Raw genomic sequence first — 11,885 nt, 5'->3', positions numbered from 1 at the left:
TATAACATACCCCCCCCCCAAGTTTTCGCGCATTCCTCGGTACATTTTCCGTAATTTACTCTTCCTGATTTGTTCAAAACCCCCCAAATTTACGCCGCTTAACTTTTCCGCGCGCCCCGAAAATTTCTTCTCCTAACTTTTCTGCGTGCGCCCAAATTTACTCTCGCGGCGCTGATTCGCCTCATCGATTAATTTTCTGAGTGCGCAAAAGTCTTGTTTAGCTCGCTCCGGGCAATGAAAGGATTATCTTTTATAAAAAGCCAGATGCCTTAATAGGTCAGCCCTATTTTATGTTATTTTTGATAAAATTATTGTTTATTATTTCAATGAAGTTAATAAATATTTGATAGAACGTTTTTCTAGTGCGAAAGATGAAAACGACATCTGTGGAGCAAAATCCTGACCTCAATATTTTAAGTTACTCGAATGGTACGATTTTTATGTGTCCAAGCCACGAAAAAGTTCCAATTCTAGCGCCTCAAGTACCTGAAAACCAACTGTATTCGACTGCTTTTCTGTTAATACAACTTTGAAAACATGCACTAATAAATAAGTATTACTAGAAATAATGATATTCTGTCATAACTTAGTATTTGTTTGTTGATTGCAATTAACTGAAAGGAAAATTTTATTAAACAATGATTAAACATACAATGTCGCATTACTTTGAGGAAGTTTATCCATCATATTTACGTATGATTATCTCTTCCGGCTATTTTTGAACCGGTTGAGGCACACACGGGTGGCGCCCGAGCGCTCCGTCCCCGTCGGGCAATATCTTGCTCTTCAAATTTCGCTATAATTTTTAATAATTTATGACTATTTATTTTTAAATTATGGCCTTTGTATTTAATGGCAAGAAACCGGACAAAAAAACCGGTAAAGAAAAGAAGCCGAGAAAGAAAAGAGGGCCCTACGGAAGTTCGTCGACTTTGAAAGAGAGAGCGGATGCATTGAAAATCATCGTCGCAAGAAAGGATGCAGGAGAATCGTAAGTTGTTAGATTTTTTAATATTTTCTTTAATCTTGCACTATTTTTACTAATGAAAGATTATCATAAAATGAAACTAAAGTCGTAATCGTAAGTTACAAATACCTGCCCAATGCCCTTTTAAACAATCATCAAAAAATCACAAAAATTCCATCAAGGAAATTAATGGTGATGAGTCGACACCCTTAAATGCCTTCTTCAAAATAATCTTTATCGGTTTTTAACAAAATTTATTAACAAAGTTTATAATGGAAACAGTTTCATAATCGATCTTTATATACGGCTTTCCTCGGCGCATGCTTTCCAAATCCGATTCTACAACTTCAAGGCGTTCTGATTAAGAATTGCGCGAATTTGTTTGATCCTCTGAGGCCGTAATGGTGGGCGCTTACGTGGACGAGTGGTGCTTGAAGGTTGTGTCGGAGGGGCCCCAGGGATCAAGATCGCCGTTAGAGAAGATCGTGTTCGAAGTAGCTTCCAGGTTGTCGGCCCAGTATTTGATTCTAAACCGATGTTAGGGACGAATAGTAAAGAAAACAAATATCCGCCGTTTCTATTGCGTGAAAATACACGACTCGCGGATTCTTTTAAAATTTCAAACTTTTACACTTTAGCTCAACATTGCGGAATAGCTTCTTTGGATCATAGTCAAGCTCGTCCGCTGGTGGAAGGCTTGTTTTGCTTTTTATACAAGCTCGAAAATAAACAGGGAAAAGATTGTTTCTTTTAAAACTCTTTCCTGTCAGTTTTGTAGATTGGAAGAAGAGAGCTTAAGGAGGTGCTTTGTTAGAATTTCGTTAAGCTTTTACCAAAGGGGAGGACTTACGGCTTATCTTCAAGTTCTTCTTCGAGCCCCTGCTCAAGAATTTGGCGCGGATTAGGTAACGATGATTTGGACTGGGGAATGAAGACTTTGTTTTTCAGGAAATCTTGGAATCGCTCAGCGTATAAGCCAGGCCGCACCACTAGAATTGACGTTTTTTGAATTGATTTTTTTTATGAAAAGAAGACCTGAAATCCCGTCGCCATTTGTGTAAAGATTTTTGATGAAATATTCCGTTTTCTTGAGAATTTTGTGGCACTGGAGGATGTCGATAATTCCACAATAAATATGAACTTGTGTGCCGTCGGGAAGTAGTGCAGGCAAGCCCTAGTTCTGGTCGACTTTGTGCTGAGAGAGTTGAAGATTCACTTGCGAGTCAGTGAAGACCTGCTCCATTGGCGACGAGTATAAGGCAGAGCGCTATAACGAAAATGAGGATGGGTCAATAAGAATGCTCAAATAAGTCCTCCGACTAATAAGGAACCCGGATTTCAAAGCCAAGGCATGAAAAAGATTGAAATTCATAGATTAAATACAATCGGGGTTCTGATGGGCTGGAGGCTTTTTTTGAGCATTTTTATTCGTCCAAAAAGAACTGTCTGAACGAAGTTTTAGGAAGATAGACTTACTTTGTGAAAGGATTTCTTGTTTCGTTTTCTTTTGACCAGAGAGCTCTTGCCTGAGTTGCCTCTGGAATTACTCGCGCTCAAGCTCATCGACTCCATACTAGCAATCTCCGTTGTAGAAGTTCTTGAGGATAATTTAGTTTCTCGCCTCGATTAATTGGTTTACCTTAATAGCAGCTCCAGAAGCAGTTTCGAGCTGGATGTCATTTGTTCCATTGGAAAGTGATTTCTCGTTGATGATGATTTCCATGTCTTCAGAGTCGGTCAACAGCGTCAAGTCTCATCCAAAAGTTATTAGTGTTGAAAATCTAATGGAGGATAGAGTGAATGTTTATCGGAAGAATTGATCCTACCTTGAACTTGGAGACAGATTTGAATTTGTCAACGTGCTCTTTTGGGACTTGGGCGATTTCCAAAAGTCTTCGTAGTCAATCAAGGTACCTCGCTAAAGATTTTCATGCAGTGCTTGTTGTCTGGGTTGACATGTGGGCGAGGATGTTCATGTCGACGGTTGCGCCAAGATTGTCGATGCTGGAAAGGAAGATTTAAAAGTGACGATTAGTCCTGAGACTTAAACCAAATTCGCTTATTATTACTTTGCCCTGCTTTATGAGCTCTTCAATCAAACCAGAGTCGTAAAGGGCCATGTAGATGTCACCGTGGGTACCATCCTTGAGGTTGTAGAGATCCTTGGTGGGGACGGGGAGAAGGGTTTCTTTGTTGATTCGTTGGAAGCTGGTTGAACATTTTGATGTCGACCTGGCAGTTGTTGTTCTTTCGGAGGATCTTTCGGGTGTCTTCTTCGGTGTTGAAGGAGTTCATCAAAACCAAGGGGACGTTGGTCTCGTAGGTCTTGTTCAAGTGCTCGATTTGCTGAACAGTCAAGTCCAAAAAGTTCAATCCAGATCTGACGGAAATGATCGACTTGGGACAAGTGAAGCCCGTGGAAGTACCGCGACCACCATTGAGCTTGATGACGACCACTTTCGTTTTTCCAACGATCAGAGCCTTAAAATTACGTTAAGATATGTCCAGATTGGCAATGACCTTGGTATACACAAAGACAAAGTACGATATTGGTATGATCACAAGGACAAGACATACGCGAGCCTCGAAGTGCATGGAACTGAAGACAATCGACAAGTTTATAACGCTGGAAGAATTGATTTCGAGAAGTAGTAGCCTAATAACAATTCTCTAATTAATTCTTATAACTTTAGAACCATCCATTTCTCTCTTGCTGACAAAGAGGATGACATCATCGAAGAAGCTGAACTCACGAACATTTCCCGCAGAGCCTTAGATGCTGACAATGGAAAAGTTTTACGTCCATTAGACTGTTTCAGAGCTAGAGTAAACAACCATGCAATTCAATATGGAAAAACCTGTCCTGAGGAGTACAAAAACAACAGTCGAACATATTCAAGTACTTATTTAGTTGGTAATAAGTGACCTACCTTTTAAATATTAACCAAAATTAAGGCAATACCGGAAAAAACCGAAGAGGAAGTACTGTTTCATTAGTCAAACGACTTGGCTTTGGGATGGAAAAACAAACGGAGCAAAAGAAACCAATCGAATTTTCTAAACTTGCCGGTCATACAGCTGAACTTGTCGATAAAATTAATAATCGTAACCCGTCAGGAACGGCTTCATTTACTCTTATTGTAATGTTAAAAATACAAAATGAAACCTTTAAAAGATGTTATGAATATAGACGAGAAGAAAGTAGAGCTACAACGTGCACATTCCAAAGGATGGGGCTCCAAGAAGGTGAATTGGAATAGAAAGCAGCTCGGAAACAAGCGTATCGGAGCGACGAGCCTTACTGCGATTGCTGCTGATGGTTCAAGAAGATGGTCAACAGGAAATTTTATAAATATTAATCTTAAAGATAAACCTTTTTAGTAGCTTCGGCAGTTCTAGTTTTCTCCAACCAGTCGTTGAATTCTTTTTTTGTCGTCTTCAGCTTTTTGCATCGCTCTCTCCGAGTAGTTGTTGATTTTGATCAGATTTTCCTTCTTCTCGGCTGCTTTTAACGACTTTTTCCATTCATACCGGATCATCTAAAATTTTTCTTTTATAAAATTTATAAAAAATATCAAGTAATCGTGGCGAATATCCCGAAGGAGCTCACTAAAGTCGCCAAAAAACAGCTGATCTACAAGACGGAGAATTTTTCATATTATTATATGAATATCGTTACGATGACGTGTGATGGCCCGAAGGATCTACATCTATACACAAGTAGCAAGGCTTCGATGACCAATGTGATTTGGACGCACATGATCACGAGATGGAATGCTGAACTGGTGGAAGATAATCAGCACATTTTACTTTTATTGGGTTCTTTATCTTATTAAAAAAAATAATGAATTATTAAAACTATTTAAGACAACGCGTCCCAGCACGGCTTCTTGAAAGGAATGGACGCTGAGCATTCCAACATCGAAATGGCCTTTCTGCTGGCTAATTCCACTGATCTCTGTCAGGTAATTTTTCCGAAGATGAGTGGTAAGAGATTGAGTGAGCTTTGGTACTGACGTGAATGGAGCTAAATCTAAATGACAAATTGCCTAATTTATGAAATGAACAATTTTCTAACTCGAAATTCAAAACTTCAATTTTAATTAATGGCTTCGAAAAATAGAAATTGGAAAAACCGGAGCTGAGATAAAATGAGACTAAAACTGGAGCCAGCCGAAGGTACTGTATTCGAAGATAGGCCGGAAAAAAGGAAAATAGGTTTTGGAAAACAACAAGACGGATATTCATAAAGAGACGAGTAAATCTGTAAATGTTTGGTTATTTTTGTATGTATTAATTGTATCGTTCCTTTTTCAGCGATCGTGAGTTAGGCTTTATGGGGAATAATGAAGATAGTGATGGGTTCAATAAATGTCTTAATTTGTCGATAAACAAGATTCAAGCGCACAAAGGAACAAAGGATTTTGTACAAAAATGCAAAGAGAGTAAGCTTTTAGTTGATAAAAGTTGCAAACAAATTGAAATTGAAAATTGGTAAAATAAGAAAAAGAATCTTCGCTTGAAAATGGAGCTGAATTCGAAGGTTTCCGAAGAATGGTCGTGCGGGCGGAGCAGCGGGTGGTCATCTCGAGCTTTTTTGAGAACGAGAGTGTTAACTTGTTGCAGCTTCGAGGATCTGGCAGTCGGAGCAGACGAACTTCGGGTCGTCGCGGACGTCTTTCGGGTTAACGTTGAGGCAGAACATGTGGTACCATTTTGCGCAGCGCTCGAAATAGACCCGCTCGAATTTGTTGCCGTCTGGACGCTTGCATTGGCCTAAAAATGCGTGAAAACACAAAAACTTTATCCATCTTACCAGCAACGCAAGGTCCATCATCGTCAACATCCTCGTCGTCGTCCTCGTTTTCACTCGTTTCTTGTTGAAATTGAGTCCGAGCTCCTTTGTTTTTCTTCCGCGGATTCTGCGAGCGTCGTGGGAGATCGGAATCCTTATCGCGTCGTTTACGATTCGGCGCCTTGTTTTAGAGATAAGAACATTTCAAATTTTCAAAAAAAAAACGCTTACGTCGCAGCTCATGGTGTAAGTTCCAGAAGTAGCATTTGGGAAAAGGAAGGAGTTGAACTAGAACTGAATCGCTGCAGCATCTGACTGGCCAGAAGAGCCGAACTGGAAGTCAACGATTGCATTGGGGCAGACGTTGAGGACTTCGAGGGTCGAACTTTTTCGCCTTCAATAGTGTTCAATTAAACCATATTTCATAGAAACTTACGATTATGACTAGGAAGTTGAGGGCGTAAAATGCATCCAGCAAATAGTCCAGCTAGGAATTCACTTGTACATCAATTGATGCTACCATGCTTGAGAACCTCTTTCAGGAACATTATCTAACCAAAGTTGTTCGTTGAATGATGAGATTTGGAGACTTACTAAATATTGAAAGTTGTTTTGCGATCTGAGGTCGAGCTTTTCAACGAGATTTTTACAAAGCCTCACGTGGTCCACGATGACAAGGCAAATTTCAAAATGCGAACATAAGATTATTGGGAAGGGATTCGAATTGTGGAAGAGCAACAATACTTCTGCCACGGAAGCAACTGAACCTGGAAGTGTCTCGATCTAAAAGTAGTTTTCTGTAAATCCATGGTTGACGATGTGATTCAGTAAAACGTAGAAAGCAGGTTGAAATTCTGCTCCCTCATCGAAGCATCGTTTGAGGCATTCTTTTCTGAGAAAAAATGTTGAGGGTCTCGAATTTATCTTGAAAGTACCTAATTGATTGAGAACTAGAGAAGTCGCAGGATATAAAGGAAGCTTTTTTGAAGAATGAATGTGTAAGAGCAATGAATGGCATTCCAAACGCCGAGTATGTTCAGTTTCCGGAAAGAGTTATGTAATGATCAGGCCCGTTTTTCAACTTGAGGATGAGAATGAGATCGTCGACGGGATTCACGAACTTGTCTCCTTGCTTCACACCGAAGTTGAACTTTGAGACGACTTCTTTATTGATGTTGAGATCGAATCCTATTGTATAAATTGAGGCATCTCCACTATCTGGCTGTAAGATTACCTGAAAATAACTTCAAATCATGGATTTTCATTGCAATTTACCTTATTTGGATCGATCCACAAGCCGATGTTTGAATTAAAAGCTTCGTAGATGTCCTTGTCCGGCGAGAACACTTTCGAATCGATGATCTGAAACTGCGCCAGCGTCTTTCCCGTATTCTGCGATCGCTCGTTCCAAAATTTCAGCTTTCCAAAGTCGATTGCTTTGCTTGAAACAGCCTTTGCGGAATAAGCTCAATCTCGTGCTTGTCTAGCCAACTGGTAACTTCTTTGTACACGGAGTAGTAGATTTCTTTGTTGATCCTCTCGGTTCGGGCGATGAAACTGGCAAGGATTGGTTTGTGGTCAGAAATGGTTATTGAAGGATGTGAAGAATAAGACAGACATTCTACGGATTGTTGTCATTGGCACATATTGATCGCTGGTTTCTGGGAAATCATCTTGAGTAGTTGAGCTCTCGAATTTTCTTCGTTGATTTTTTCTTTCTAAATAAATTTAAGCCGGCGGATCAGGGATATCACGCAACTCTCGGCAAGTTGATGCGATCATGGGTGACAGAGCAGTACGCGAAAAATGATGAACCACCGAATCGAGCTGACGCAGTCCTCAAAGTCAATGAAGCGGTCTACTGTATTCACCCAGATTGCATCATTGGTTCTTATGCAAGAAGGAAAGTTAATTTTGCATTCAAAAGAATGTGAGAGCTATAACTTTTAGAAACAGTACCTAGTGCATTTCTCCTGATCAGTTTTCTTTCGAAAGTTCTTTGTAAGAGCCGGCAGAGTTTGAACGCATATTCTTCTTGATACAGGCAGCACTCGTTCAATTTGATCCTAAAAATGAAATTAAAAGTAATAAAAAGTGAAATTAATGATAAAAGCGGACTTCTTCACGCTGATCTCGTCAACGAGGAGAAAAACCACGTCAATCGAGAACTTCCAAAGGCCCCAGAAGAAGAAAAGGCGCGAAAAAAACGAAGAGAAGGAAAAGAATCACTCTACAAGCTCTACAGCAAAGAAGTTTTGCAAGACTTTCTTTATAAGGACCCGATTATCGAAAGCGATCGCTTTTCTTATAAAACGCGAATAGAACTGAAGGTAATTAATTTGAGAGATATTTTCTGATTTTAACTTTTTTTAGGAACCCGACATTGAATTGGAAGAGAGAGTGAAGAAGATTATTCAACTGAAAAACGCAGCAAAAGCTCGAAAATGCGCCGAAACGAAGAAAAAGAGGAAAATGGAAAGAAGTCAAACCAAGAAAAACCCGATCCCCGATGAGCCTGAAAAAGCACCAGAGGAGAAGGAAGAAGAAGTCGAATCCGAAGCCGAGGAACCAGAAAGAAAGATCCCAAGGGAGGAGCCACGGAACCGATATGTCCTGGGTCAATTGCTCACTCCAGCGGATTTCGAGAGCATCAGAGGCAATCGATGGTTTTTCAGCACAGCAGTCGACGCTTTTTACCGTGTTCTTGAGCATGAACATCCTGAAATTGCGGCAATATCCGTGAATGTATCTGTAAGTCTATAAAATTTTTTAAAGAATAACTATTTTCTAAGATTTCTTTGGCCAGTCAATCACCGGAAATGGCGAAGAATTTTTTCAGTGGAAGATTGTTCGAGACAAAGGAAAGAATCCTGATTCCAATCCATCAATCGTAAGTTAAATAAATATCTATTTTTATGCACTAATGGACTTCTTCCTAATTAAATTTCATTCTAGTGATCCTATTGGTCATTATTCTCTACTTCAACTCGATCTTGCTCTACAGGAATGTACCTACTTTGATAGCCTTGCAAATCTCTATGGAACTTCTCAAGAAAAATCCGATGCTAAAAAAAAGAAAAAAGAAATTTTGGACTTGCTTCTACCTTTCATTGGACAACGATTTGACGAACAATTTGCCCGTGGATTCATCAAAAACACATTTCTGGACAAGAACATTGCGAGCCCGTCAACTGGAAAATGGCGATCGAAATGCGCAGAGCTACCGACAATGCAATTGGATGGACACTCCTGTGGTCCGTGGATTTGTCACTTTGCGGATTGTCTAGGAAAGCGATTTATAATTTACCTTGATTTCTTGTCGAATTCTTTTTTGATGAAAGCAGCAATGTTCTTTCGTTCCCGGAAAGTGCGTTTTTGGCCTTCGAGAGCTTGCTGAGAGTACTGATCCGTGAAGGTGTAGAAGCTGGATGTGTGGAACTCGCGGAAGATGAACGTCTTTTTTTTACAAATTTGCCGTCTAGATCTTTCAGTCAGATTAGACTTACTAAGCCAGTCTTTAATTGATTCAAAAATGAGCAGTTCTTGCTTTTATACCTCGCTGAATTGATAGCCCCGTTTTCTCGGAGATAGCGAGTGATGTTGTGCGAAGTCGCGTTTTGGGAGCTCTTCTTCAAGTGAATAAAGGGATTTGACAGGAAAAAGCTTAGAATGTTGATGTCATGCCACTAAAAAGGGTAAACAGACTAATAGATTAAGAGAAATGGCTGGAATATTTTTAGACAGTTGTTTGAGTTTTCAGAATATCACGCGGAAACATTCCTACAGAAAGACAAATCAATAACGAGCGAAATAAATATAGTGGTCGATGATTAACGGAGAATATCTATTGCGAGACAAAGGTGCGGCAGAACGAGTCGTAAATAAAATAGGTGGTGGTCTAAACTTTGAAGTTCGTATGTGCGATAAGAACTTCGGGTGGCCTAAACTTTGATCGTTCCCATGTGTGGCTCTTTGAGAAAGTGGCCTAAACTTTGAATTTCCCCGGAGGCGCTTCTGCCATCGGTGACTAGAGCTCTGCCTGCTAAGGCCACTACGCTTTAATCAGACCAATTAGGTTTACGGTTTTCATTCAGGGTGATGACACATGGAACTAGTCAGAGCGCCTCAGGGGAAATTCAAAGTTTAGACCACTTTCACACATGGAAAGAATCAAAGATTAGGCCACTTTCTCATAGAATCACACATGGGAAGAATCAAAGTTTAGGCCACACAAAGTTCTTATCGCACGTAAGAACTTCAAAGTTTAGACCACCACCTATTTTAGTACAAGCAGCAGTGTTTTAAACAAGACTGAGTTTACATGAAGTATCCGGCATTTTTGTATAAATGATTGCTGAAGATGTGAAGAGCATTGCCCCATTCCTTATCCTCTGCAATCTTCCGCGTTTCGAGGGAATTCTCGCGCTTTGGAAACGAGTTTCGCCAGTTGTTTGCTTTTCGATGTTGCCACTCGACATGGGCGGGATGTCGATAGAAGACGGAGTAGTTTTTGCTCTTCAAAAGATTTGGGACGCAGAACCACCTCGCTCTATAAACCAAAAGTAAAAGAAGACAAACGGAAATTTTAACTTACTGTTGCGGGTGGCGTAGAGGTACTTGAAGATCGAAGCACGTCAATATTGATCGCATTCATCTTGCGCGAAATATTCTCGACTGACATTGAACGCTTCGCGACTGGGAGAACGTCTCGCCGTGTGTTCAAGTTTCTACGAAGGATTAACAATGAAGGAATTGCAAAAATTGTCATTACTTTTTTGGCGAATCTTTTGGGACGCTGATATTTCCGGGAATAGCTTGGTAAGCTCCAGACGCAGTGGACAATGCGCTCATCCATCGACGTTGCTTCTCGTAGCTTTCCGCTGCAAGCAGGACATTGTCAATGATTTTATACATTCGTAGTCGATAAATTCCATAGTTTAATTGTTAGATTAGCGGGACATGAAGCTATCAATTAATTATTTAGCAAATGATCCTAGTTGGCGATTTTTACCGAGTTATTTTCCCGTGGAATCAAATGCGCAGTCTTGAACGGTGTCTGTTTGTCCTTTTAGCGTCCTCTCAAATTCGCCACTTTTAAATTCCTAAATCTAGATCGCTTTAAAATGGAGTAAAAGAGAGAAGTCGTTACTTGATTTGCGAGTCTTCGAAAGCAGTGACGAGTAGACTGAATTGAGGATGGAAAATGGTTCTGCTGAACAAGGTAGAATTCGTGGTGCGGCTGTCTGTATTCTTTTGTCGGCACAATAAAGTGAAGTGGAATCTGCTCTCTGTTCGTGTCCATTATTTCCTGAAACGGTTAATTGTTAAAAGGATAGTAAGCATCTGTTCACTTTTTTTGATTAATGAACAGAGTATTCTTTTAAAATCGCTAATTAGCTTCCAAAAAGGATCTCTCCAGCCGACAGCACAGAGATATGCCAGAGTGGAGAAAAACGATTGAAGAAAGGGTAAGAATCAATAATATTTACGCTATTCTGAATAACTTATTCAATTTCTTTTAAAGATTCTCAAATACTGCCGTTGATTTACCTGCTAAGAAAACTCGCGATTTTATGTCGATTCACGCCGCAAACTCGATGTACAGCTATTGATGACGTCATTACTCCACCACCATAAACCACTGAAAATCATAAATTTTACTGTCATTCTTATCGCTTCAATAAAACAGACAATATTTAAAAATTAAAAAATAACAATGTTTAAAAAGGTAAAGGTGTATCAAAGGTCAGTGTCAGAATATATTCCAAAATGTAATTTCTCTAACTAAGTTCTGGACTTAAACTTCTACAATTGATCTTCCTCTGGAAAAAAAAAGACTGAAATCCCTTGGCTTAATTTGGCGCTATGATTGGATAACGCGCCCGTTAATGAATCATTAGCGTTGACGCGCATTTCAGCGGCGCGCGAGTAAATTTTGGCGCACGCGGAAAAGTTAGGAAAGAAATTTGGAAACGCGGGGGAACGCGAGGAAGCGTAAATTTTGGGTGTTTTAGAAAAGTTAGGAAACGGAAACTTGGGCGAAATACCACGAATTGCGCGGAAATTTAGGGGGGGGGTATGTTAGCTGGGGTCGGCAACTAGCCACTAGCCAACTAGCCAATG

The 11,885-nt window shown here is 40.0% G+C and overlaps 1 protein-coding gene and 1 pseudogene across 5 annotated transcripts; both read right to left on the bottom strand.

Annotated features, from left to right (window-relative positions):
* Positions 1–1,379: 1,379 nt before the first annotated feature.
* LOC145702094 (UTP--glucose-1-phosphate uridylyltransferase-like) lies at positions 1,380–3,451 on the bottom strand (annotated as a pseudogene).
* A 1,475-nt stretch (positions 3,452–4,926) lies between these two features.
* On the bottom strand, positions 4,927–11,472 carry LOC145704114 (uncharacterized). 5 transcript variants are annotated; one of them, XM_081781549.1, is made up of 15 exons: positions 11,313–11,472; positions 10,912–11,070; positions 10,774–10,870; positions 10,534–10,727; positions 10,357–10,489; positions 9,318–10,311; positions 9,070–9,277; positions 7,722–7,828; positions 7,038–7,480; positions 6,698–6,950; positions 6,357–6,654; positions 6,199–6,313; positions 5,994–6,156; positions 5,784–5,943; positions 4,927–5,743 (listed from the first exon to the last, which is right to left on the bottom strand). In XM_081781549.1, exons 13-15 carry the CDS (start codon positions 6,003–6,005, stop codon positions 5,580–5,582), a joined length of 336 nt encoding a protein of 111 aa, XP_081637675.1. In that variant the 5' UTR covers positions 6,006–6,156; positions 6,199–6,313; positions 6,357–6,654; positions 6,698–6,950; positions 7,038–7,480; positions 7,722–7,828; positions 9,070–9,277; positions 9,318–10,311; positions 10,357–10,489; positions 10,534–10,727; positions 10,774–10,870; positions 10,912–11,070; positions 11,313–11,472; the 3' UTR covers positions 4,927–5,579. The 5 variants fall into 5 exon arrangements, 1 of the variants encoding a protein (XP_081637675.1); XR_014134423.1 differs by lacking the exons at positions 4,927–5,743; positions 5,784–5,943 and having other exon boundaries at positions 6,002–6,156; positions 6,698–6,996; XR_014134422.1 differs by lacking the exons at positions 4,927–5,743; positions 5,784–5,943 and having other exon boundaries at positions 6,002–6,156.
* Positions 11,473–11,885: the final 413 nt, after the last annotated feature.

The sequence above is a fragment of the Oikopleura dioica genome, chromosome PAR (assembly GCF_907165135.1).
Source record: "Oikopleura dioica chromosome PAR, OKI2018_I68_1.0, whole genome shotgun sequence".
In the NCBI taxonomy this organism is placed as follows: Eukaryota; Metazoa; Chordata; class Appendicularia; order Copelata; family Oikopleuridae; genus Oikopleura; species Oikopleura dioica.
Note: the sequence above shows the minus strand (reverse complement) of the source record. Positions and strands in the feature narration are given on the sequence as shown.

Bases quoted from the DNA above. Each gene is read 5' to 3' on its own strand.
- LOC145704114 (XM_081781549.1), bottom strand. The intron at 5,744-5,783 runs GTAAGATGGATA...ACGCATTTTTAG, and splicing joins TGATGGACCTTGCGTTGCTG to GCCAATGCAAGCGTCCAGAC.